General features: G+C 35.9%; 1 protein-coding gene across 1 annotated transcript in view; it reads left to right on the top strand.

Moving 5' to 3' along the window:
- Positions 1-12,744, top strand: part of LOC138811675 (zinc finger protein 33B-like) — a 30,568-nt gene extending 17,824 nt beyond the window's left edge. Inside the window, exon 3 of the mRNA XM_069999376.1 lies at positions 11,639-12,744. Within this exon, the coding sequence (XP_069855477.1) occupies positions 11,639-12,744 (1,106 nt within the window). The remainder of the gene's footprint in view (positions 1-11,638) is intronic.
- Positions 12,745-26,584: the final 13,840 nt, after the last annotated feature.

Here is a 26,584-nt window from a genome sequence, read left to right as displayed (position 1 = left end):
ATACTCTACTTGAGACATCCAATATTCTTCGCCCATAAGAAGGCTTTGTGCTTTTTCACTCCATGTATAATGTTTTGAGCAGGAAAATCTGGGCATAATCACACAGGTTCTTTCCTGACTATGTCAATTGCCTTTTCTCCAAGCCATGCTTCCAGAATCTTCTCTTCATTGTCAACAGCAAGAAAGAATGAGAGGATCTCTGGTGAGTTGCTTTTTATATCTCATTTTTTACATTCCATTTTAGGAAGCTAAGTTTATCCAAGATTTAAAAACAACAACAACAAAAAAGATTCAGCTTCAAGAACTTGCTCCTAAATCAGGTAAAGATGGTTTTTAGAATGAGTAGATTATAAAATGTTACAATCTGTCTTATTGAGGGCAGACTTGCTTGGAGTTTTCTGATATGAGATAAAGTAGTCACACTTGTTTTGTGATTCAATGCCATTGAGGGGGTCACTTGTCATGTAAAGTGGACATTTGCTGACAACTTGTCAGAGATCACCTCCTTATTAGTAATGTTGAATTATGTTAAAGAGGTTTTACTGGAGTTTCTGAAATAGTGTGGTCATACACACAACTTCAAATGTTAGAGATTATTTAGTAAGATATATGTAATTAAATTACTCTCCATACATACTTCTGGTCTTCCTGGTCTTTGATTACATAAAACCTGATAATATTTCCTAGAAAGCCCTCTGTATTTTTTCTAAGGTGTCCTCACAAGATTTTTTTTCTCTATTTACTCTCTTCATTCTGTTTCCTACTCATAAGCTTTCATCATTTCTCTCTTTCTCTCACTTTTTATATATTTTCCTCCTTGTGTCTTCTTTTCTTTCAGTCCCCCTCTCTCCATCTGTCTCTCACCATTTTTCAAATGCTGTATCTGGGAACTTGTTTGTTTTACTGATCAATTTTCCTTTGCTGACATGGTTCTTTGAATTGAAATTATTCTTACCCCTTTTATCTTTATGTCTGAGATGAAGGTTTGTTGTGTTGCATGCTTGGTGTCTAAATTCAAAACTGATGGGATACACCTACCTCATTCTCCACTGTGCCTTTCTTGTGCTAGTGTTGGAACAGGAACTCACAGTCCTCACATTCTGTCAGCTTCCTCCTTCAGTGTTGGCACTACTTGTTTTTTTTTAAATCTTTTTGCATTGTAAAATAGTTTAGAGAGGGGTTACAGTTATGTGATTATATTTCCTATGGAGCATTGTTACCTGCTCCTTTGTTTTTTCCCTACCATTTCTTTCCTCCTAACATCTGCAACCCCTCTCACCCTCCCTCACACAAATGGCAAAGTTGGTTTTCAACCTAGTGCCTTGTACATCTCATTGTTACAATGGGTCAGCTTGTATCCCTGTTTAAGCCTTTTGGTTTTTCCTTTCCTATCCCCAAATTAGAAAAATGTATATACAAGATGCAGGGTACCGCAAACAAATACAGTGAAAACAGGGGTTATACCTTGGGGGAAGAACATACCAAAGGAACAAAAAAAATCACATAGTACATTATAAAAGTGCATTAAAAACAATGGCAAGAAAGAGAAAAACCACTTGGGTTCCTGTCTTAGGGCTCATTTCGCTTCATATCATCTTATATGGTCATATGTACATAGCTTTTGACCGTTTCTGCTTGTCCTAGACATGTACTAGTTATTTCAAATAAGGGAGACCATGGGACCTATGTTACTTTGGGCCTGGCTTACATCACTTAATACAAGTTTTTCCAAGTCTTTCCATTTCCTAATAAATGGTGTGATACCATTTTTCTAATGGAGGCATAGAAAAGCATTGTGTGTGTGTGTGTGTGTGTGTGTGTGTGTGTGTATACACACACGTATATATGTATAAATGCATATTATGTATATATGGAGATATATATATATATATATATATATATATATATATATATATACCATATTTTCTTGATTCACTCATCTACTAAGGGGCATCGAGGTTGGTTCCATATCTTAGCTATGGTAAATAAAGCTGCAATAAACATAGGTGTGCTGGTAGCTTTAGTATACCCTTCTTTGTGATCTTTGGGTAAATACCCTAAAGGGTGATTGCTGGGTTATAGGGGAGCACTATGTAGAGTCTTTTGAGGAACCTCCATTCTACTTTCCAAAGTGATTGAACAAGTTTACACTCCCACCAACAATGCAGTAGGGTTCCCTTTTCTGTCTGCATCCCCTCCAGCATCTGTTGTTATTAGTGTTCTTGATTATAGCCAATCTATCTGGGGTGAGGTGGAATTTCAAGGTTGTCTTAATTTGCATTTCTTTTTGACTAGAGAATTGAGCCTTGTTTTGTTTTTGTATTTTTTTAAGAATGAAATAGCTCCATTTGTTAGGAAATGGAAAGACTTGGAAAAAATTATACTACGTGAAATAAGCAAGGCCCAAACAAACATAGGTTTCATGATTTCCCTTACTTGAAATAACTAGTATATGTCTGAGACAAGCAGAAACGATCAGATAAGTTGATTTTAGGCGAAATGAACCCCGTTAAGGATTCAAATGTATTTTCTTTCTTGTAATTGTTTCTAACATATTTATAAGTTGAGCATTTTTTTTAAAGATACCTTTTGGCCATTCTTTCCTCTTCAGATTAGATTCTTGTTATGTCTTTAGCCCACTTATTTATTGGGCAGTTGTTTCTCTGAGGATTTGTTGTTGGGGATTTAATTTCTTGAGTTCTAAGTATATTTTAGTTATGAGACCCATGTTCACTTTATGCCTAGTGAAGATCTTTTCCCAATCTGTGGGCTTTGTATTGATCTTGTTAGCAATGTCCTTTGCATGCAGAAGCTCTGTGGTTTCATGCAATCCCATTTGTCCAATCTTTCTTTGATTTGTTGTGTTTCTGGGTCTCTATTAAGAAAATTTTGGCTGGTGCCAAGTACCACTAGAGTTTCTCCTATTCTTTTCTGTAATGTTTTTCAGGGTGTTTTCTTTGAATGTGAGGTTTTTGTTACTTTTGGAGTTGATTCTGGTGCAGGGTGATATATAGAGATGTAGCTTTAGTTTTCTTCTTGTAATGAACCAACTTTGCCACCACCTTTTACTGACGAAGTTGTCGTTCCTCCATTCTATTTTTTTAGCTCCCTTCTTAAAGTTTAGGTGGATATAGGTCTGTGTGTTCATTTCTGGGACTTCAGTATTCCATTGATCCTCAAGTTTGTTCTTGTGCAATTACCAAGCTGTTTTGATTACTATGGCTTTGTAGTACAGTTTGAAATTTGGTAGTGATATTCTACCAGCATTGTTCTTTCTGGTATGGATGGTTTTTGCTATCTAGGGTCTTTTATTTTTCCATATAAATTTATGGCTTGCTTTTTCTATTTCATTGAAGAATGAGGTTGGACTATTGATACGTATTGCATTGAATTTGTGGATAGCCTTTGGAAGTATTGTCATTTTCACAATGTTGATTCTCCCAGTCCGGGAGCATGGTAGGTTTTTCCACTTCCTAAGTTGTGCTTTAATTTCTTTTTTGGTACTATCTCTTGAGCCACACCTCCTCCAATCTGTTGATTAGCTGCTTCATTTGAGTTGTCTACCCAGTTGTCTGGCTTCCAGAATCCTTAGTAGCTAGGGTAGGATAAGCATCTTGAGCCAGAAGCACTTGTTTTGTTTTGTTTTTACTTACCTGAATATTTATCATTAACAGTTAATTGGATACTACAATGAAGTTAGATTATTGTTAACAGCATATTTAAAATTCAACCTAAGCTCCAGTATTTCATGTATCAATTAAGTGATGTATTTTATTTCTAATAATTTTAGCTGTTCTTCTAACTGTGGTACATTTTCTTCACTAACTTTATGCTCACACAACTCCATGAAGAAATTGTTTCAAATTTAAATTGAATTTATTGTTATAGTGGTGATGTATGGAGAGACTACCAGTTCTTGGGCCAGGTATTGAGTACATTTCCTGTCATGCTGTGTCTTCCATACCCTCACTCTCTCCCAATGTTTCCCTTCCATCTTGACTCATGATTTATATAGCTTACTTTCATCAGTGCCTAATGACCTCCATAGATGCACTTTTTACCCCATTTCCTTCTAGTTCTCTGGCTTTCCCCCACTCTCCAGAAGATATCCATGTGAATACACCATATATATTTAACCTTTTTTTTTTTTTTGCCAAACTTAGAGCTTGAATTTGGAGCCTTCCTGGGCACCATTCCTGATCTTGATTTGCTCAAGTCTACAACTCTACCACCTGAGCCACAGTGCCATTTCTTAATTTTTCTGTTTATGTAGTGCTGAGGAATGGAACCTAGAGCTTCATGCATGGCAGGCAAGTACTCTAATACTTAGCCATCTTCCCAGCCCCAAACTATTTGTTTTTATTTCAAAGGTGAAGTAAGAAAGAGGCTACATTTAATATTCTATAAATCACAATGAAGGAATACATTTCTTTGAGATCCATTGTAATTTCCCTGTGTTTATTTCATTCATAGTATACTGCAAATATATTTTTTAATTTTCATGTATTTATAACATAACTTTAATTTTTCATATTGGTTTCTACATCATTTGTCTTCTGATTTACTTTTAATCTTGGAATATGTGTCTTGATAAATGTAACACCATAGTGTTTTTTTTTAAGTTTAAGAAAATGGCATCCATGTGTATGTTAGTGCTGATTTTTTGTCTGGTTGTTATATCAGTTAGTAAGAGGAGTATGAGTTCTGCAATAGTAATGGTACATTAAAGTATTAAAACTGCATGGTCTTTTAAACATGTCTTTGTACACTTTGCTTTTCAGCATAAATTTTTATTATCATAATGTATAATCTGTCTGTTATTAGCAATTATCTGTATCTGTGGTCATACATTTGGGGCTGATGCTTATTTCCTACATATTATCCCAATTTGTATTTTTCATCATTAACTTTTGCTCATGGTATCTTTGTATATTTTTTTAAATTTTTATTTCTCTCTAGTCCATGACTTTGGATTGCTCATTACGTTTTCTTTCTTCTGTTCATTTCAGACAGTGCCTTATATATTTACTATATTTTACAATATAAATATGGTCTTATTTCGATGAACATTTTGCTATTTAATATTTGTTTGTCTCATATTTATTTCTTATTTTGCTTCTATGTAACCTGCACACACCTCAAATTAACTGTAAATCACCTCTCATATAAGCTGCAGGCATTCTCCTGTACACTGTGAATTACCTCTGATACCAATTACAAATTAAATCTGATGTAAATACTTGTTATACTGCATTGTTCATAGGATAAAAATAAGACTGTATGCTTAATACAGGTGCCCTACTTTTTCAAAGATTTGTTTCTATGTTCCATTGAATTTGTGCAACTCAAAATATGCAAGGACTGCAAGATTTTTTTAAAATGGTCTTATTAATATTCTTCATACAGAAATAAGCAGACATTTCATGTAAAGAACAAAGGCCATTCTCAGGCTGAAGCATAGAGCTTCAGCAGAGGTAAAATGTGCAGGAAAATTGTTATACTATAGTACTGCAAGAAAATTAACTTTCTACCCTGTGGGATTCTTTGGTAGGAACACAAAGGAAATTAACTTGCTGGATGCATTTTTACTAGGAACATTAAACTTTACAATATTATCATAGTAGTAGCATATAGCATAATATAGTTACTTTTCAATGGAATTGAATGGAATTTATAACCTTTCTATTCTCCTTTTACATTTTTGTAGAAATAATTCTTTGAACTCAGACCCCCATATTTCCAAGGCAAGTACAAAATTAATTGATCCATGTGCAGGTTTCACAATCTTTGTTTTTAAAACACTTATGTGTTTGTATATAGAATTTCAATTCCTTATGAATTATGAATATGGTACTATAAGTTTTCTTTTCACAAGAGAAATTGCATGCAATGTTTTCTATACATTCTTTTACCTACACATGTACCATTCCTTTACCTACACATTTACCTTTTTAATAATTTTGTCCTTTGTGTAGATCTATGTTAGCTATTTTTATTTTTCTCTTGATACAGAATAATTTTTTTTTGGTCTGGTTGTTAGGCCTGATCTCTGGCTCTAGGCCCTGTCTCTCAGCTCTTCAGCTCAAGGCTAGGGTTCTACCACTTGAGCCACAGCGCCACTTCTGGCTTTTTTTCTTTTTTGCTTATGTGGTGCTGAGGAATCGAACCCTGGGCCTCAGGCATGCAAAGCAAGTGCTCTACCACTGAGCCAGCCACCTTCCAAGCCCCACAGAATAATTTTTATAGCACTTAAAATGAAGATGTGTTAATAATGCATTATCTTTCCCTAGGAATACCTTCAATCTATATTGTTAGAAGAGGCCCTTTGCCCAATGGATTGTGTATTAAAGTCTATTTTCTTTCAACATTTTATAGATATATTTTCTTTTTGTGTGTTAGTTATCATTCACCTCTGATATTGTCACGAATTACTGTATTCCTTTTAGATGCTGTACAACAAATTAGTGCTGTATTTTATTCTAATTCTTAAAACTACTATATTTTTTAGATCATGTCCCAATTCATAGTTTTTATTCTCTATCCTTCTTGTGGTGGTCATATTTCACATTTTTGGAGATCATCTTGAGCATTCCTTAAACCTCTATCCATTTACATCCATCCTTAGCCTATTAAAATGCAAAGCTGATTAAGAAACATTTTCTGGTAATAAGTAAGTATTTGGTGTGGTAGGAAGTAGTCAATGTTCACAAAGATTCATGCTGGCAATTCGTTTTTACATATGAAGGAAACATATGGCTATCTATGACCATTCTTTTATATCTAGAAATTTAATAACAAAAATGATTAACATCGTATGTTTTATTGTGAAAACTAAGTCAAATCTTATGAGAGCCAAATCATTCATTTACTATTTTTTGAGTAATTTTACTCCTTTTAACATTCACTGGATGCTGTGCTTTTCTTAGATCTACTAATGTGTTATGTATTCCATATGATGTAATGACTATGTTGTGACTGTTTATGAGTGCACTATTTAATAGAAAATCTAAATAGTATTGTCAGTGAGGCAGAATATGAAAATGCAGAAAATATTTGTTTACTTCATTGTTACCCAGATATGTAGTAAATATTACCAAAATAAGCTAAACACACACTTTCAGACTCCTACTTATACTTATTGTTGTTTTGCTAGGTTATTAGCTTCGTAGAACTGTTTTCTTGTCTTTATTGCTGGAACCAGAAATGGGTTCTGATGTATTAGAAAAATTTTGTATGCATAATTACCAAGTTACTATAGAGGCAAATATTTCTACTTTGATTATATTTTCTCTCATTTTATAAATAACAGAAAGTTCCAACCACATTCTGAAATACAAAAGCAGACATGTAGCAGAATGAAATTCTAGCTTTGGTGTTCTCATGACTCAGGGATTGATGGAATCTGCCCTTACAGAAGCTGGTGTCATTTGATGATGTGGCTGTGGAATTCAGCTGGGAGGAGTGGCAGGAATTGGATATTTCTCAGAGGACCCTGTATAGAGATGTGATGCTGGAAACCTATAGCATGCTGGTGTCCTTAGGTAAGCCAAAAATATCACATTAACTTGAAAAGTTAAGTGGGGCTTGACCTCTGGGCATTGGTACAGTGCCTCAGCTCTTCAGTTCAAGGTGAGCACTCTATCACTTGAGCAACAGCGCCTCTTCAAGCTTTGTGATGGTTAAATTGGAGATAAGTATCTCACAGCTTTCCTATTAGGGCTGGCTTTGTATGGCAATCCTCAGATCTCAGCCTACTGAGTAACTAGGATTACAGGTGTGAACCACTGGTGCCTGGAAAATGATTTGTTTTTAGTAGATATGTGAATATTTATAGAACTTTCAATGCTATTTGGATGTAAGTTTCCAGTCTGTGGGAAGTGTCACTTGTTTCGAATGAAGGTAGATTATATACAGGTAAATTATATACATTCAGAGGCAATTTTATTTTCATTGTTCAAGAATCCAAATCAGCACTATGACAAAAGTTCCAAACTGTCTTCCGTAAAGAGAAGACTGTCTTCCCAAACTTGAGGTGATTATTGTGGGTAGATATACAATCTAGAAAACACATACATACATACATACTTACATACATACATACATACATACATACATACATACATACATACCTATTTAACATTATTGGAAGCATGAACTGGAAATCACTAGATTAGAGGGAGTATTTATAATCCAAACCTAGTACTAGATGCAGTGGTTCATGCCTGTAATTCTTAGGAGTCTGAAATCTGAGGCTTTCAGTTGGAAGAAAAAATGCCAGTGAAGTCTCCATGAGACTCTTATCTCAAGATAACCACTTTTAAACTGGAAGTGGAGCTAGAACTCAAACTAATAGAATGCTAACCTTGAGAAAACGAATTGCATTCAAGTCACACAACCTGCAAAATTAATTCAAACCTAAGGGAGATTCAACCATGGAGCCAGTGAGAAATGAAAGAAGATTTGGGAGCAACCTTGTTAACAGGATATCTGAAAACTTAGAACAATTTTGACACAGCATGAGCAATAGGTCTTCACTCTTATTAACAGGGCACACTGGTCCTAAACCTCAATTGATTGTCAAGCTGGAGCAAGATGAAGAGTCATATATGAGAGAAGCCTCAGACAAGAATTTCTCAGGTGAGTTAAAGCATCTTGCGTATGATCTTGGATCCAGAACCAAATTGGTAAATTTGTCTTGCTATGTACTGACCAATAATATTCCAAATTCCCTTGAGTCCCACGTGTAGCAGAGAACTAGGTGATCTTTGTGTTAGACTTGTGAATCAAAAATGCATGTAGATGCACACTGAACTGTGTAGGGCAGTAATGGTAAAGTTAGCAACTCTTTCTCTTGTGGAAATTATTTTGAAAAAAGAAAATTAGAAATGTGAAAAATGAGATTTAGTTTTCTTTGAAACTAGGACTAGGCAGGTATAGCAAATGACTATGCCAAGGCTGCTATCCTCTGATAAGGATATGGAGGGTAGAGGCCAGGATACAGAACCAAAGCTTTCAGTCTAGAGAGAATGATTAACTAGGTGGTGAGCTGATGTGGCTTTAGTTCATGAGTCTGAGGGTTTAAAAGTCTGATGAGATTCTGTCTAAGATGGAGGGAAACAAATTTAAAATTTCTAAAGATACTTAATTCACAGTGAGAACTTATAACTGAAGAAATGTGGTTATAAAACTTTATTCTCAGGTGAAAGCAAAGGTTTGTATAAAAATGGTACAATCTCCAAAGTTAGAAAATACTGTTCTCCTAATGTTTGAGAAGTAAAGTAGCACAATATATAAATTATTTTAAGAAAATAAAACAATACAAAGCATCTATTCCCCTAAGATCAAACAAATCAATTTTTGGGAAAAAATGAAGAATGATACATATTAAATTATACAGGTTAAAAAGCTAGCAGTAAATAGTTTAGTAATTTGTATAAATAATTCCTCTGACATAAACAAAAGAAATACCTGAAACACAGAAAAACATTTTCCATCATAAACTGTCAGTGTTACTCTTTTTTTATTGTGAAAATCATTTACAGAGGGGTTACAAGTACATGGGAAAGGTAATGAGTACATTTCTTATCAAGCATTGTTGCCCCCTCCTTTGATTTCCGTTACCATCCCTTCCCATCATTCCCCTCCAGCCCCCCGCCCCAGCCAAAGTTGTAAAGTTCATTTTTTGACATAACGTCTTGTACATCTCATTGTTGGAATGGGTCCACCTTCCCCTCCACAAATTATACCTACATCAAACACAGTAAAAACAGGGGTTATACTATGGGGGAGGGACATATAAAGCAACAAAGAAATATCATATATATATATATATATATATATATGTTAGAAACAATAGCAAGAAAGAAAAAAATATGAGTCCTTATCTTGGGGTTCGTTTGGCCTAACATCAACTTATTGACCGTTTCTGCTTGTCTCAGACATATACTAGTTATTGAAATAAGGGGAACCATGGGACCTGTTTCTTTGGGCCTGGCATACTTCACTCAATATAATTTTTCCAAGTCTTTCCATTTCCTAACGAATGGAGCCATATCATTCTTTCCGATGAATGCATGGAATTCCATTATGCATATATACCACATTTTCTTGAACCATTCATCTACTGAGGGGCATTTGTGTTTGTTCCTTATCTTAGCTATGGTAAACAATGCTGCAATAAGCATAGTTGTGCTGGTACCCTTAGTATGGTCTTGTTTGTGATCATTTGGGTAAATGCCCATAAGTGGGATTGCTGATTCATAAGGGAGCTCTATGTGGAGTCTTTTGAGGAGTCTCCATTCTGTTTTCCAAAGTGGTTGAACAGGTTTACACTGCCAACAAAAATGCAGTACCGTTCCCTTCTGTCCATTTCCCCTCCAGCATCTGTTGTTATCAGAGTTCTTGATTATAGTAGCTCAGTGGTAGTGTGCTTGCCTTGCATGCATAAGGCTCTGGGTTCGATTCTTCAGCACCACATAAGCAGAAAAACCTGGGAGTCTTGCCGTGGCTGAAATGGGAGAGAGCTAGCTTTGAGCTGAAGAGCTGAAGGACAACACCAGGCCTGGAGTTCATGCCCCATGACAAAAAAGGGTGTAAGGAAGAGTATTACTTTCTTAATCAATACATTGTGGTGAAAGAAATTTATTTCTCATAAATCAATTCCTACTTTAATATTTTAAAATTTGTAACAGTTAAGATGGGAAAAATGTCTTTACCTTTATATTAAGGAGTATTTGGATCTTATTTATTTATTTTTTCTTCTTTATATAACTCATTTTAGATGTTCAAAAAATGAAGCATGTGATTAAGACTTACCAGGAAGGTCCAGATGAATGTCTGTGTGACGTAGCTGTCAGAAATATTAACACAATAGAGCAAAGAGTGAGATTAGTGACAACTTCTAACTTGACCTCAAAACAGAAGCCAGATCTGAATAGGACTGATGAGAACTCCTTAAGGATGATGACGGATGAGTTCATTCAGTGTCAGAACATGCTCCCCTACGGTGAGCCTGATAAGATGCCGGCTGCATATATGCCTGGTGTTTCTCCTGTAGTTAAACAATCGCTTAGATATTCAGAGGCTTTTAGTCAAAATTATGATGGTCCATATTTTGAATATGGAGGAGAGAAGATATTAAATTCAAAGATGATATTCTTTCCACATAATTGGGTTTGCGTCAGAGATTCCACCTCTAACCATAATGAATATAGAGAAGAATATGATAAGTCTGCTCTTCTTGCCCAAGAACTTTGTCAGGGAAGGAGGTTTCCAGTCACTATGCCTCAGAAAAGAGACACAGGAGAGAATCCTTATACAAGTAGTGAATGTAAGAAATCATTCAGTAAGGATTTACACCTTACAAAACCTGAGAGGAAATATCCAGAGAAGCCTGATGAGTTTAAGCAATGTGGAAAATCTATCTCTAAGAAGTCAGAACTAAGTTCTGACAAACCTAAAACAACACCAGAAGAGAAACCCTATGAATATGAAGCATGTAGGAAAATTTCCACTCAAAAGTCAGGTCTCAGAAGGCATCACAGAACTGACAAAGAACAGAAGTTTGATGAATGTAACAAATGTGGAAATTCATGTAGAATGAAGTCATACATCAATATGTTTCAGAGAATACACACACAAGAGAAATCTTATGAATGTGACAAATGTGGAAATTATTTCAGACAGAAGTCAGACCTTACTGTTCATCAGAGAACTCATACAGGAGAAAAACCTTATGAATGTAATGTGTGTGAAAAGTCTTTCACCTGTAAGTCACACCTTACTGTTCATCAGAGAACACACACAGGAGAGAAACTTTATGAATGTAACAAATGTGGAAAGTATTTCAGATTAAAATCATACCTTACTGTCCATCAGAGAACACATACAGGGGAGAAACCTTATGAATGTAACAAATGTGGAAAGTATTTCAGACAGCAGTTTCACCTTATTCGCCATCAGAGAACACACACAGGGGAGAAACCTTATGAATGTAATGTGTGTGAAAAGTCTTTCACCCGTAAGTCAGAACTTACTGTTCATCAGAGAACACACACAGGAGAGAAACCTTATGAATGTAATGTGTGTGAAAAGTCTTTCACCCGTAAGTCAGAACTTACTGTTCATCAGAGAACACACACAGGAGAGAAACCTTATGAATGTAATGTGTGTGAAAAGTCTTTCACCCGTAAGTCAGAACTTACTGTTCATCAGAGAACACACACAGGAGAGAAACCTTATGAATGTAATGTGTGTGAAAAGTCTTTCATCCGTAAGTCAGAACTTACTGTTCATCAGAGAACACACACAGGAGAGAAACCTTATGAATGTAATGTGTGTGAAAAGTCTTTCACCCGTAAGTCATACCTTACTGTTCATCAGAGAACACACACAGGAGAGAAACCTTATGAATGTAACAAATGTGGAAAGTATTTCAGATTAAAACCACACCTTACTGTCCATCAGAGAACACATACAGGGGAGAAACCTTATGAATGTAACAAATGTGGAAAGTATTTCAGACAGCAGTTTCACCTTATTCGCCATCAGAGAACACACACAGGAGAGAAACCTTATGAATGTAATGTGTGTGAAAAGTCTTTCAACCATAAGTCAAAACTTACTATTCATCAGAGAACACACACAGGAGAGAAACCTTATGAATGTAACAAATGTGGAAAGTCCTACATCCGGAGTTCATACCTCAGGAAGCATAAGAAAATCCACACACATGAGAAACCTTAGGAATGTGATAACTATGGAAAGTTTCACCTGGAAGAAAAATAAGTTTGCATGATAGAACCAAAACTGGATAGAAGCCTTGTGAATGTCGCAAATGTGGAGCCTTTTAGCCAGAAGGCATACCTCATGGTTCCAAATTGAATGCACACAGGAGAAAAATCTTATGAATGAAAAAAATGTGGAAAGTTTTCGAGAAGTCATAGTTAAATTTTCATCAGAAAACACTCAGGAGAAAACGAAACAAGTATCAAAAAAGTCCTTCACTTAGTAATCATGCAGGGATGTTTATAGAGCACAGACAAGAAAGACAAGGTATGAATAATACCAATGTAGAAAATCCCACTTCGACAGCATAGCCCAGTGTTCATCAGAGAACTGAATCACATAGGAGAAAAGAAAACTAACAGGTCTAAAAAATATGCAATTTTTAATAGAAGTCAGTCCTCATTACATCCAAGAACATAAAAAGGAGAGAAAATGTGAGTATAATAAATGTAGACCAATATTTAGCCAGAAGTTTCAGAGGTTTCTCTACATATTTCAGAGACCTAGAGACAAGACAAAATGTGAAGTGAACATTAGAGGACGTCTTTCAAGCAGAAATGAACCTTCAGCCAGCATTAGAGCACTCACACAAAAAAGAAACCCAATATACGGAAACCTTTGGCAGAAACCTCTATAAATTATAGAGAAATCCTGCATGGTAGAATTAAGCTAGGTGTAAGGGGAAACCACTCACTGAGTCAACATTTCTCATCCTCTCATTGTGTAGAGTAGGGATGATGCCCCTTCATATTATTCAGGGTTGGACCAAAGGGATGGGTATCAATTACCTCCAGGCTTGACAAAGTATTAAGATAGTGAAATCGTTGATTTGTGTCTTTTATATTGAGGAATGGATGTTCAAGGAAATTTAATAAACACTTCTCAGAATAGGAGCTCTGGACCTTTGAGATTGAACTCAAATCATCCAGGCTGGTTTGGTAGTGATAGATGGGGAAGGACTATCATGATTTAATCCAAGGACATGAAAGCATCAATTTCTCCACTGCTCCCCAAAAGTCTTCCACTATATGTGTGGTCTATGTATACATTATAACACTATTACTATTCCAATTCATTTCTTTAATGGAAGGTCTGTTGGAAGATAATACTCCTTGTTTATTACAAAATGTACACAAGAATAAAATCTGTCTCATCATCTTTCATCCCCAAGTTCATGAAACATTCAGAAAACCTGAAAGAATACATATTTGGGAATACATTTTCTTTGTGTGTGGGTACAAGTCTTGTAGATTGAACTCAAAGCCTAGCCACATTCCTTAACTACTTTTTCTCAAGGCTAAATTCTAGCACTAGAATCACAGTTCCATTTCTAGTTTCTTTGGTGAAAAAATTAAGACATGATTCTTAAGCATTTGGGTTTGGATGAGTAATGCCAAAATGATTTTACTACATGCTGTTTTCTATTTACTACTCATGAGTCTGTTATGAATTTTTAACTTGTAGACCATGCTATTGTTCTTCAGAGTAATAAAACACTAGTGTGGATATTGTGGAGAGTCTGTGTTTTCTCACTGTTATGGAGGGTGAAAGTGAATTTCTCAAGAGGACAATATTGCTTTTTCCAGTTCCAAATTTCTAGTTCTATAACAAATTATAAGTTATTGTTTTGCTAAATTTAATTCTGTAGCAATTTAAAAATCTAGACTCATGGAAAAAATTATGGACAAAAGCTAGCTAGAATACTTATAGATAGCCATGGGTTTATAGAGATAAGCAGAAAGAGGTAAGACTGTGCTAGATATTTGGTAGGGTAAAATACAGGCGAAAATGATCCTTGTGGGCTGCCTGGTGTCACATGACAGGGGTGCCTGGGTGGAGGGAACTGGTCCAGGTGCTCTGAGGGAAGCCCAGTGAAGAGGGGGAGGGCGTGAAGGTGGCTTTCACAATAAATTTCCTTGGATGTTTTTGGGTCCTATAAACATCCCCCCTTACCTGACCAGGATAGGGGCCATTATGTCACGCTATATGTCTGTTCATGTCTTGACTCCTGTTTAATAAAAAGTTTCTTGTTGTTGGCAGTTTTTTGTTTTGAACTGACTATGTGGTTCTACCATGATTAGGCAAAGTATTACTGCTAAAATTCCAAAACTTTAAATGGCCAATTTTAGAATTCAAGTGTGCTCTCTAATCTGTGCACCAACATCTCTGTCTGTCTATATGTAATATATGTAAACAGTAATGGTTCCAAAGTTACCAAGTATTCTGCTTGCTAAAAATCTTTGTCAATGGAAGCTGTCGTTTAATCTGAATTGCTTTGTGACCTGACTATAAGCCAAATAAAAAAACAGGCAGTTTTAAAAGGCCATGGGAAAGGACTTAGAAAAGATGGTTTCCTTTCCAAAGTCAATGAAATTGGTAATTAAGTTGGCTGTGATTTATGTTATTTCTGATGTCTATCTATGCTAAGATTAAATATTGTACCTCTGACCATGACTGGTAAACTAAGCCTAAGGTTTTAATTCTGTTTCCTCTGTTGTGCACTGATCAACTCCCTTTATAGTCAAGGGACCACAGTGTGTCAAGATGCAGTTTGCTCCTAGGCATGGGAAATACCCATGTAACAGAACAAAGTTGTCACAGCTGCCTAAACCAGTGACACCAGCCTGCAAAAGCCAGTGTGGTCTTTCACCAGTGGTCTTTAACTAGTGCATATAGAATTTTGCAGGTAACCAGCAAGAGATGCGACAGTCCATACACACTGGGAGATGCCACATCCTTGCCTAGACTCCAGCCTTGCTAAATCACACATGATGAAAAGCCTGCGAATTTGCGGTAAAAAGAGAATAAAAAACAAGCCAATTAAGATATTTGTTTCTGTTGAAAAAAAAGATATTTGTTTCTGTAATGTTAATCACCACCATGTTAGACCATAAGGGGTGTATGAGCAAAAAATCTAAGTTGACTTATCTCTAAAGGGAAAGAGATACTAAGTCTAGATTCTTGGTACAGAGCTACTGCATTAAAATAAACTGCTAATTTGCTAAATGTAACTCATACTGTAGGAAAAAATAGCCAGTTTAAACCTTCAGACAAGAGGTAAAGGGTATTGCCCAGTGTTTCAATGAGGAATTTAAATGCAAAGTAAAATGACTTTTCAAAAAGATTTAAAAATGGCCTCTCCAATGTCAGAAATTTGTAAAGTTTCTAGGAGTGGCAGGCCTTCCAGAAAAAGGAAAGTTTAAAAGGAAAAATTGTCCTAAAGGTTGATTTCAACGTGGAAAATAAAAATTAGGATTACCAAAATGATTGTTTAACCTACTTTGCCATTATAGGGTCTTTATAACAGTTTCCTAAAGGCCCACAATTAAGGACAGATGACAAGTTTGTTAGATGGAATGTTGGCCCTGAATAATTTCAAGGTAAAACCATGCTTTTAAATCTCCTTCCAGTGCCCATCGTTGTTGCTTTTACTTGGAGTAAATGTGGCTATAAGTAAAGACTCATTAAGCTGAAAAGTAGTGTGAAGACAGGTTGGGCAGACAAAGGTCCTGTGAGATTGTCATCTCTAATGTGCCAGCAGAGTGCTCAAAAGCATAGTTGGTTTGGAGTTCCAAGTGGCAGAGGGCTGTCTTGATCTGGAGAGTTGAGGGACAATACTCAAACCCTGAGTTCAAGTCCAGCATGCAATGAAGGAAACTACTAAAAAAGTATTTATCCCACCATGGAGAAAGGCATTCCTGGAACCCCAGGAATGTTGGAACATGCAGAGGCAGTAAGCCACTGCTTTTTGGATGGCAGAGATGGTACCCGATCCTGGAGTCACTTCTGCTTGGCCCTTCAAAGCTTGATCAGAGTCCAGAAGTCATGGGAAGATAATTTGTAGGCATGACTAATACCCATGTCTCTCTGACTTGGCAGGGACTTGCCAGTCATCTATGGTACTGGGTTATAAAAGCTAAAGTTGTAAAATGTGAGGGATAATTGAAATCCCAAACGCTCTGTATCTGCTCAAAGTCTTAAATGGCAATGACTTTTGAGCTGGCCCAGCCACATTAACTTATCCGTTAAGGAAAAGTGGTTGTGACCTGAGATTAGGTCCCTAGTGAGATTTGTCTAAAGGCCTACAAGGGCAGGCATTTTTAGAACCACTACAGATCAGGCTTCTCAGTTAACCAGAAAAATGCATTTACAAACCAAACTGTTAAACAAGATATACTGCTATAGCCTAAGAAAGGGTCTGACATTTGTTAAAGGTTAAATGTTGTATGACTTTAAACAGGCTGCCCAGAGGCAAGGGGCAGTACTTAGAATGTCAATCAGTTGTACTTTAAAATATCTACTGGGTTTTACTACAAAATTCTGTAAAGCAATTGTTAGTCAATTATTAACAAGTTATAGGTAACTTCTATCTCATTGATCTCCTTGTTTCTTGAATTGGAAATATAAATGGCTTTTATGACAAAGATTCTTTTTGCCACAGTTCAAAGCCATCCTGGGCACAAAGGATCTGTCTAAAACTCCATTTCCCAGCTAATCAGCCAAGAGCCAGGCTGGAGACATGGCTCAAGAGACTCTCACCTCCAAGGAACTCTTAGGTAGTAGAGCATTAGCCTTGAGCAGAAGTGCTCAGGAAAAGTGCCCAGACCTTGAGTTCAAACCCAGTCAATGTCAACTAGGACAACCTATCCCAGCAACAGACATTGAGACCCCCAAAGACAAATTTAGTCCAGACAATGGAAAACTATGGAGAGGAGTAAGAGGAGATTACTTCCTAAATGGAGTTACTTTATGCTTGCCCTTTCAAAATTAATCAGAGCAGGGAGATCAAGAGAAATAGTTGCTTGCCCACCTAATGTCCATACCTGTCTAACTTGTTCGTGGACAGAAGTTCCAGTCTTACTTTGTTCCCTGCTATTTGTATTTATAGTAGCCTCTAACTGGTACTTCCAAGCAGTCCATTATGTTCTCTGGTACCTGGTTGCCCAAAAGACCTTAGACACCCTCTTTCTGCATTTCTGCCCCGAGTATTACTCCTCCTCTGTAATGGGCCACAACTGGGCTTATGTTCCAAATGGAACTTTTCCAGCCCATGGCCAATATGTGTTCTCCTATGCCATTTGTGTTAACGTTTAACTTGTTACCTTGTTAACTTGTTACCTTGTCAATGTTTGCCTGATCTTTCCAAAAGTCTCTTTTAACAGGATAACAGGATAACAGCAATCCGAGACATCATTTGGCCGAGCAATAAAGCAGGAACCCCTTACTACTTTACCCATTTACAGGAGGAAGACACTCTAGAAGAAACGACCTCCACCCATATCCCTTGGTCTGGTACCCCTATTTTTATTAAACAACAAATTGGGGAATGTAAGCATTATGCCTTCCTATGGTCCTCAGCTCCACCCAGACCTGAGTTCCTCCCAACCCTGAAGTTCCCACCATACAGCTGTCCCTTCCCTCTCTCCCCAGACCTATCTAAGCACCTACCTCACTTCCTGCCACAGAACCACCTTCTACCTGGATAGGGACAGATGCCATGTGCTCCATCTCCCAGGACAATATGGCTTCTTTAATAAACCTTATAATAATCTTTATCCAGTGCCTGCCTTCATATGTGTGGTCCCCTGGGATGAATGTGAAGGATCATTTCACCTTATAGAAACCCAGTCCCTGCCACAGTCCCTAACTCACTGAGAACCACACAAGATATTTTTCCTTCATCACACTTTGTCCACTTCATTGTCTTGATGACACCACTCCTTATGACCACTTCCCCAGGATCCTCCAAATCAAAGGGAAAAAATTATCAGTATGCTCTTTCTCTCTCACTGTACTCTGAAAACCCATCTATAATTTCTGGATTTCCATGGCTAATATTCTCTATTTGGACATCTACATAAATAAAAAGATGATGCATAATTTCGGTTTCATGAAATTCTATCACTATATTTACCTTTCCTTTTGTTTATGTTGGTAGTTAACTTTAAACTCATGGTGCTTTAATTCTTGGCTTTTATGTTCAAGCTTGACACTCTACTCATGCCACACATCAGATTCTGACATTGTTCTATATTGTATCATGAGTCCCCTTGTCTAATAAAGGCAGTGAAGTGTGCCCCCTGTTATATTTATTCTTCCAAGATGTTTACAAAAACTACATTGGAATAACTATGATATTTTATATAGAAAAAAATATATGTATATATTTTTGTCAATTGTGGGGCATGAACTCTGGGCCTGCTCTGTCCCTCAGCTGTTCATCTCAAGGTTAGTGCATTAACACCTGAGCCACAGCACCACTTCTGGATTTTTGTATTTATGTAGCATTGAGGAATCAAACCCAGGGCCTCATGTATGTGAGGCAAGCACTCTACCATTGAGCTACCTTCCCAGCCCTATAAAAATGTTTTAAAAATGGTTTCATCGCAGAACCTTAAATAAAAACTTAGTAATTTAATGGAATTTTGTTGCACATTTAAAAATAAGTGAAACATTGCAGAATTTTTTAAAAGATGAGGAATATAGATTAAGTAACAATGAGCAGTCTCATGTATAAAAGCAGCATTCAAAAAAATCTGTATGAACATATTTTCATACCAAAGCTCAGATTTCCCATTCTCAGGACTTTGGACCTGCAGCTGAGCATATCCCAACTGTTCACAAATATGAACCTCTTGGCGCTGAGTGACAGTTTGAGTAGAAGGCAAAACTTCATTCATCATCTCATCATCATGGTACAAGGTCATCATAGAATGTTGACATTGAGCTCCTGATACCATACACACTTCCATAGACAGTATTTTTTCAAAAAGTGAATCCCACAATCTCATGGTACTAGAATGTCTAATTATACAATCATTTTAAAATGACAAAAAATGAGCAGCAATCAAAATATACTTTCACTGATTATGAAAATTTCAATGTAAATTAAGGATATAGGTGACATGTAAAAACAATAAAATTTTATTGGAGGAAACCCCATGTCTGCAGAGCCGCAGGAGCCTGTGAGCTGGGAGATCCACGGACAGAGTCTTAGCCTCACTTCACAGATATTCCATGGATATTATATGTTGGAATCATGTATTTCTGTGGAAGAGTCTATCTCAGTGTTCACACCTTTGATTTCAGCACCAGATCTGCTCTTTGAGACAAAGTTGTGACCCAATTAATTCCAGGTAAGGGCAAAAATGTCTCACATTCCATTTGTAAAGTGAACTGCTGTTTGCTCTCATTATTTTTGTTACACATTTTATTTGTATATAAATGTTTTAACCAACCTAAAAACAAATGTAGAAATAAAGGTGTAGTAAAAATGAACTCCTTGGTATTCGTTATTCATGTATATCCAGCAGAGCATTAAACAAAAACCCTATATGTATTAAATTGGTTTTTCGAATTTTTTTGCTTTTATAATTTTTTTCTTTTCTGATACGTGCCTCAAATACACGTACTGTTAAAAAAAAAAGTAGTGAACAGGGAAATAACTTGAGATGATGGCTAGCTTTGTTCAATATTTTTTGAAATTTTTATGAACAATCCAAGCATAATTGTTAAGAACATATGTATTAAGTTCATGTAAGTGGAATAAAATTTTTTTGAATGGACTTTTTTCAACTACTTTCTCTACAACTTTTCATATAAACAATCTTTTGGTTTTGAATCTCCTCTAAAGAAATTGTACATTATTAAAAATTTGTTCCTTAGTCCCTTTTGGGAGACATTGGACTTTTACCAAGTTAAAGTGCAAAGTTTATCATAACTACAAAACATAACATAAACATAACAGAAAAACATTAAAAGAAAAATCTAACTACTGGCAACTTCCCATATTCCAACTCTTCCCCCAACTAAAAAACATTTTTTTTTCCTTTAGGGCGGGGAAAACTGATTGGAAAAGTGATATATTCAAGTTAAAATTTAAGTATCTGGCATTTTCTAAATTAAGAACCCACAAAGTTCTTGGACCATTATGACAGTGCATAGCATTAACTGTAAATTCTGTGCTTCCAAGTCAGTTTTGGTTTTTGAGAATTTCTTGATACAGTTTGCCTTCAATTTTGGTAATTCTGTTTGTCAGGTGCATAGGATTACCTTCCTTTTTGTAGCCTTCTGTCTTGTCACCAACCATTCCTCTTTGGTGGCCATGTACTTGGGAAAAGGCCACATGAACTTTCTGGCTCTACTCACATTCTACACTTGCTTCCTTTGCTTGCCTCCCACAAACTATTTCTAACATCCTCTACTGTGGCACAGGTCTCCTTAGTTGATGCGATTTTGTATCTCCTATAAATTCTATCCTGAATGGGCTGTCTGTCATTTTTGCCTTTAAATCTTTCTTCTTTCATTAATGATGAGGCTGTTATACCTAAATCTCACCTTATAGAATATTTCCTAAGTTCTTTACAGGAAATACCAAAGAAAAAGACCATTTTAAAAAGCTGTTTTTATTCTTACAAAATGTAAGTTCTTCCAGAGCAGGGACAATATTTTTTGTATGTTATATTGTGTCTAGTACACTATAAATGCACAATAAATAGTGATGATCTGAGGCAAAAAATCTACTTTCTTTATTTGAATTATCAGCCATACCAATTACTATTCTTGAGTTTGATATAGTTTTAAAATAAAAAGTTTGCAGTTATTTCAAAGACAGACAGATATATAGACACACACATATATGTATATAAACACACACATATATTGCTTTGGGGTTAACTGTAAGATTACATTTACATAATTTGAAATATAAAAATCAATGCTATGTACAAATCAATACAAACTCATCCAGTTAATTGAATTCACCCAGGCTCCGTCATAACACCTGTAAACTTATCAGATCTTTTGCACAAGTTTTGGCCCTTCTGACTAAGCTCATCTCAGAAGAAGCCATGAGGGAACAGATCACAAGGCCCATATCAGGGCCTTAAACATAAACACAAAAGTGGTGAGATCCATTTCCAAAAACAGGATATCAGTAAGATTATTAAATTATTTGGGATTGAAAAACGAAGAAATGAAGATCTCTACAAAGAAGGGGAGTAAAAAGACAGGAATATAGTTCATTCAAAAACTAAAAACACAGTTCACCTTGATGTGAATAGTTTCTCTGACATATCAGAACCCTCAGCAAGGACTCCTGGTTCTCTTACTCTTCTTCTTCCCCCCTTATAAACTCCAAATATGTAACCCACAAAATGGAAAAAAATGCTGGTCATTGTGAAGTATTCAAGGAGGCCTCAGGACATAGTATTTGGCCAGACACCTATGGTTCAAACCTGTCCTCCTATCTATTCTGGAAGCTGAGTTCTGAGTTTGATGGTTAGAAGTGAGCCTGAGATAGGGAGGTCATTGAGATAAATTTTTTAATTCATCATGAAAACGCCTGAGGAGGAAATGAGGCTCAAGTGCTAGAGTGCTCATCTTGAGCAAAAAAGCTCAGACTAGCACATAGGCCTTTAGTTCAAGCCTCAGGACCAGCATCAACATAAAAAAATGCTTACTAAGTACCAGAAAAAACAATACATGTAAATAAAAATATCTAAAGCTGTTGATCACAGGTGGTTCATGCCTGTAACCTGATATCTGAGCATTGAGCTTTAAAGGCAGCCAGGACAAAATATTCCAGGTGAACTTATCAACAATTAATCATTAAAATGTGGGAAATGGAATTTGTGATGTGGCTCAAGTCATAGAGCAGTAAACATGGGAAAAGAAGCTCAGGAATAGCACCCAGGGAATGAGTTCAATCCCTCATATTAGATATTTAACTGTGATGTATGCACATGTATACCAGATGTAGTAAGTGTGTATAGTTGTGCAAAAGGTACACTTTTAATAAATGCTCTTAGATGCAAAAAATGAAATTTTTGTGATGGGGCTATGTAGATATTTCTCACTTTAAATCTTTTGCTAAATATTCCACTTCATTTGATTTGAGGACAACAGATAACTCATTTTAAATAACTTTAATAAGCCAAGTTTGTTTGAGAAGGCTTATAAATTATAACTTACGAGGTGAAGACAAGAATTTCCCTAGTTTGACAGCAACTCAGGGTACACACTAAGGCTTTGCCTCGAAATTCTTCATCTATCTATCTATTATCTATCTATCTATCTATCTATCTATCTATCTATCTATCTATCTATCTATCTATCTATCTATCTATCTATCTATAGCTACTGTCTATCAATATTTTGTCTCTCTCTTTATATGTGTGTGTTTCTGAGTTTGTGTATGGATGTGTGTATATATTTATGTTTATATAGATATATATATCCACATATATAAGCATACACACTTACATATATACACAAATAATATACTGCTAGGTACGTGAAAAGAATGTTCACAGCCACGGTGAACCAGGATTGTGCTTAGTATCTTCTTCTTTCTCTCTCAGTACATATTGGTCCAAATAGAAGTAGCATTTGAAAATTAAACTTATTTTGTACTGCAACAAACATGAAAGAAAGAAACAGATAGCTAACAGTGCCTTTTGCCTCTAAGTCTAGATACTCATGAAACTGACATGTGAGGATCAAGGAATAGAGAAAGCTGAGATAGAAAAGCCTACACCACTTTAGTTCTAATTATCCAGCAAAAATATGAGTAGGAGGCATGGGTTAAGACTTGGAGAGCTAGTTATGAGCAAGGAAATTCACCAAGCACAAAACTGGTTTAAAAAAAAAAAAAAAAGAGGAAAGAACCTACCATTAAAGCCAAGTAAATAAAAAAAAGATATCTGCAACGGAAAGTTTGTACAGATTTTTGTATCATGAAAATTCTCCAGCATTTATGTGTTCAGTAACAGTATAAGGACTTTAATTATTTGAATGTTATTATACAGATTCCACTAAATGTAGGATTAAAATATGGTCTAACAGACTGCAGGATGGGACAACACCTTTGCCTGTTGTATATCTGAAAATAGACTAATAACCTAGATACAAAGAGAGCTCAAATGGCTAAACTCTCAAAGAACCAATCATCCAATTAATGAACCAGCTAAAGAACGGAAGAGACAAGAGTGAACTGAGCTCCAAAAGAAGTACAAATGAGAGCATCTGTAGATGAAGCAATGCTCAGCATGCCTGGCCATAAGAAAATGGAAATCGAAAGGGCATTGACATTTCATCTCATTCCAGTCAGAGTGACAATCAGCAAGTAAACAAGAACAACTGCTAGTGAGGATGGCAGGAAAAGGAACCATAAGGTTCCTGTTTGTGTGAGTATAATTTAGTGTAACCACTAGGGAAAAAAACTGGTATTGAAGTCCCTCATACATCAAAAAAATAGAAGTCCCAGAGGATCCAGCAATACTATCCATGCATGTGAAAAAATTTATGTAATGATAGAATAGAGGTAACTATTTGTATTGCTGCACTACTCCTAATAGCCAATCTGGAAGGAGTCTAGAAACAATAGATGAGTAAATAATGAAAATGGGGCTTAGACCTAACATATTCTGGTAATTTATATCTTGTATCTTTTTCCTTCTGCTAACAATAATATGATTTCAGAACTAGTATCAATATCCAGGTTACAGAGGCATGCGGTGTGTCTCCCATCAAATAGAAGAAACCAGAGCCCAAGGGTTTTGAAATATGTCTGAGCCTAGTGTTAGTGAGTTACAAAAACAGTCAACATGTCTGCAATCTATACAATTAGCAGAGATGAATGTGAAGATTTTTAAAAAGTGGAAATGGTTGAGAACTCTAGAATATTTCACAAAATTCCAGGCAATCCATGTATGCTTGTTCCATGAATGAGCAGATTTTTATTACTGAATGTAAGGTATATCTCCTGGAGAAATTACCTCTGACACAACTTGAGGAGTTGCACATTTCCTGATTAGGCTATCTCTGCTTGTCTTGGTCACTTGAATGGAAAGAATCACAACTCAACTTCCTTGTTGGTATTATGGTTTTGTGGTCATTCTCATCCTGGTTGGCAGGAGGATGAAATGAAAAAACTAGAGACTACATTCACAGGAGATTGGAAATTATATTTTCAAAACACCAAGAAGTGGATACTTGAGAGGGGTTAAGTAGGGTTCTGGGGAAATTGGTGGAGAAATGAAGAGAAATAAAGGGCGGTGAATACAGTCAGGAATCCAATGTATAACTTGCAAGGTGAAGAAGAGTAAGAGAAGGGTCATAAAGGAAAGATTATGAGAATATTGACTACATTGTATTCATTAACTGATTTGTTAAATAGCAACTCTTTTATTCAACTGCTTAAGGAAAATTAAACAAAAAAAAAGAAAACGTGGCATACATACCTAGTGTACCCTTATTCAGCTATAAATAAGAAAGACACTTTTCATTTATTGTCAAAAGTCTACAAATGGCTATCAACTTCTTAATTCAAATAAATTAGGTTTATATGTGCAACAGTTATGTGTTTTTGCTCTTCTAAGTAATTGAATCTTAAAAATATTCACATGCTTATTGGTCATGGCCAATAGACACATGAAGAAATGCTCAACTTCCCTAGCCATAAAAGAAATGCAAACCAAAACAACATTGAGATATCACCTCACCCCAATTACAATGGCTATAATGAAGAACTCTAATAAGAGCAGATGCTGGTGGGGATGTGGACTGAAGGGAACCCGACTGCATTGTTGGTGAGAGTGGGAACTTGTTCAAACACTTTGAAAAGTAGTATGGAGGCTCCTCAAAAGACTTCATATAGGACTCCCCTATGATTCGGCAATCCCACTTTGGGGCATTCACCTAAATGATCACAAAGAATACTATACTAATGGTACCAGCAAAACTATGTTTATTGCAGCATTATTTACCATAACTAAGATATGGAACCAATCCAGATGCCCCTCAGAAGATGAATGGGTCAAGAAAATGTGGTATATATATATATATATATATATATATATATATATATATATATATATATATATATATATATATATATATATAAACAATGGAATCTATGCCTCCATCAGAAAGAATGACATTGTCCCATTTGTTAGGAAATGGAAAGACTTGGAAAAATTTATATTAAGTGAAGTAAGGCAGGCCCAAAGAAACATAGATCCCATTGTTTCCCTTATTTGCAATAACTAGCATGTCTGAGACAAGCAGAAACAGTCAGATAATTGATGTTAGGCAAAATGAACTCCAATAAGGATTCAAAGGGTTTTGCTTTATTGCTATTGTTTCTAACATATTTATAAGTTTTTATTGCTTTGTGTGTCCCTCCCTCACAGTATAACTCTTGTTTTCACTGTATTTGATGTTGGTGTCGTTTGTGGAGGAGTTTGTTTTTGTAGTTTTTGGAGGAGTTTGTGAATGAGTTTGTTTAAATAGGGATACCGGTGGACCCACTGAAACAATGAGAGGTATAAGCCATTATGACGAAAAATGAACTTTACAACTTCGGTGCTGTGGGAGAGGGGGTTAGGGGAGAGTGGGTGGATTGGGAAGGGATAGGAACGGGAAATAAAGGAAGAAGCAACAATGCTTGATAAGAAATGGACTCATTACCATGCTCATGTAATTGTAACCCCTTTGTACAGTATTTTCACAAAAAATTCAAATGCATACCTACATATGCAATATGTTTAATATTATTCTTAAACCAACTTTTTAATAGTATGTCTGTATGGAGATACCAAGGGGAAGTAGTACAGGGAATGGGAAAGACAAATATTGAATAATAATGATGTCTATTGTGTATATGTATAAAGAGTGCATTAAAAAAACTAATGGAAAGGTGTTGAGAAATAGAAGTGGGGAAAGGTATAGATAAGGGAAGAGAGGACATCTGAGTTGGATCATCTGTTTAAAGTAAATATATACATTATGAAATACC

This window comes from Dipodomys merriami, unplaced genomic scaffold (assembly GCF_024711535.1).
Source record: "Dipodomys merriami isolate MVZ:Mamm:240054 unplaced genomic scaffold, mDipMer1.0.p SCAF_547, whole genome shotgun sequence".
Taxonomy (NCBI): Eukaryota; Metazoa; Chordata; class Mammalia; order Rodentia; family Heteromyidae; genus Dipodomys; species Dipodomys merriami.
The sequence above is the reverse complement of the archived record's forward strand: the minus strand, read 5'-3'. Positions and strand labels throughout refer to the sequence as shown.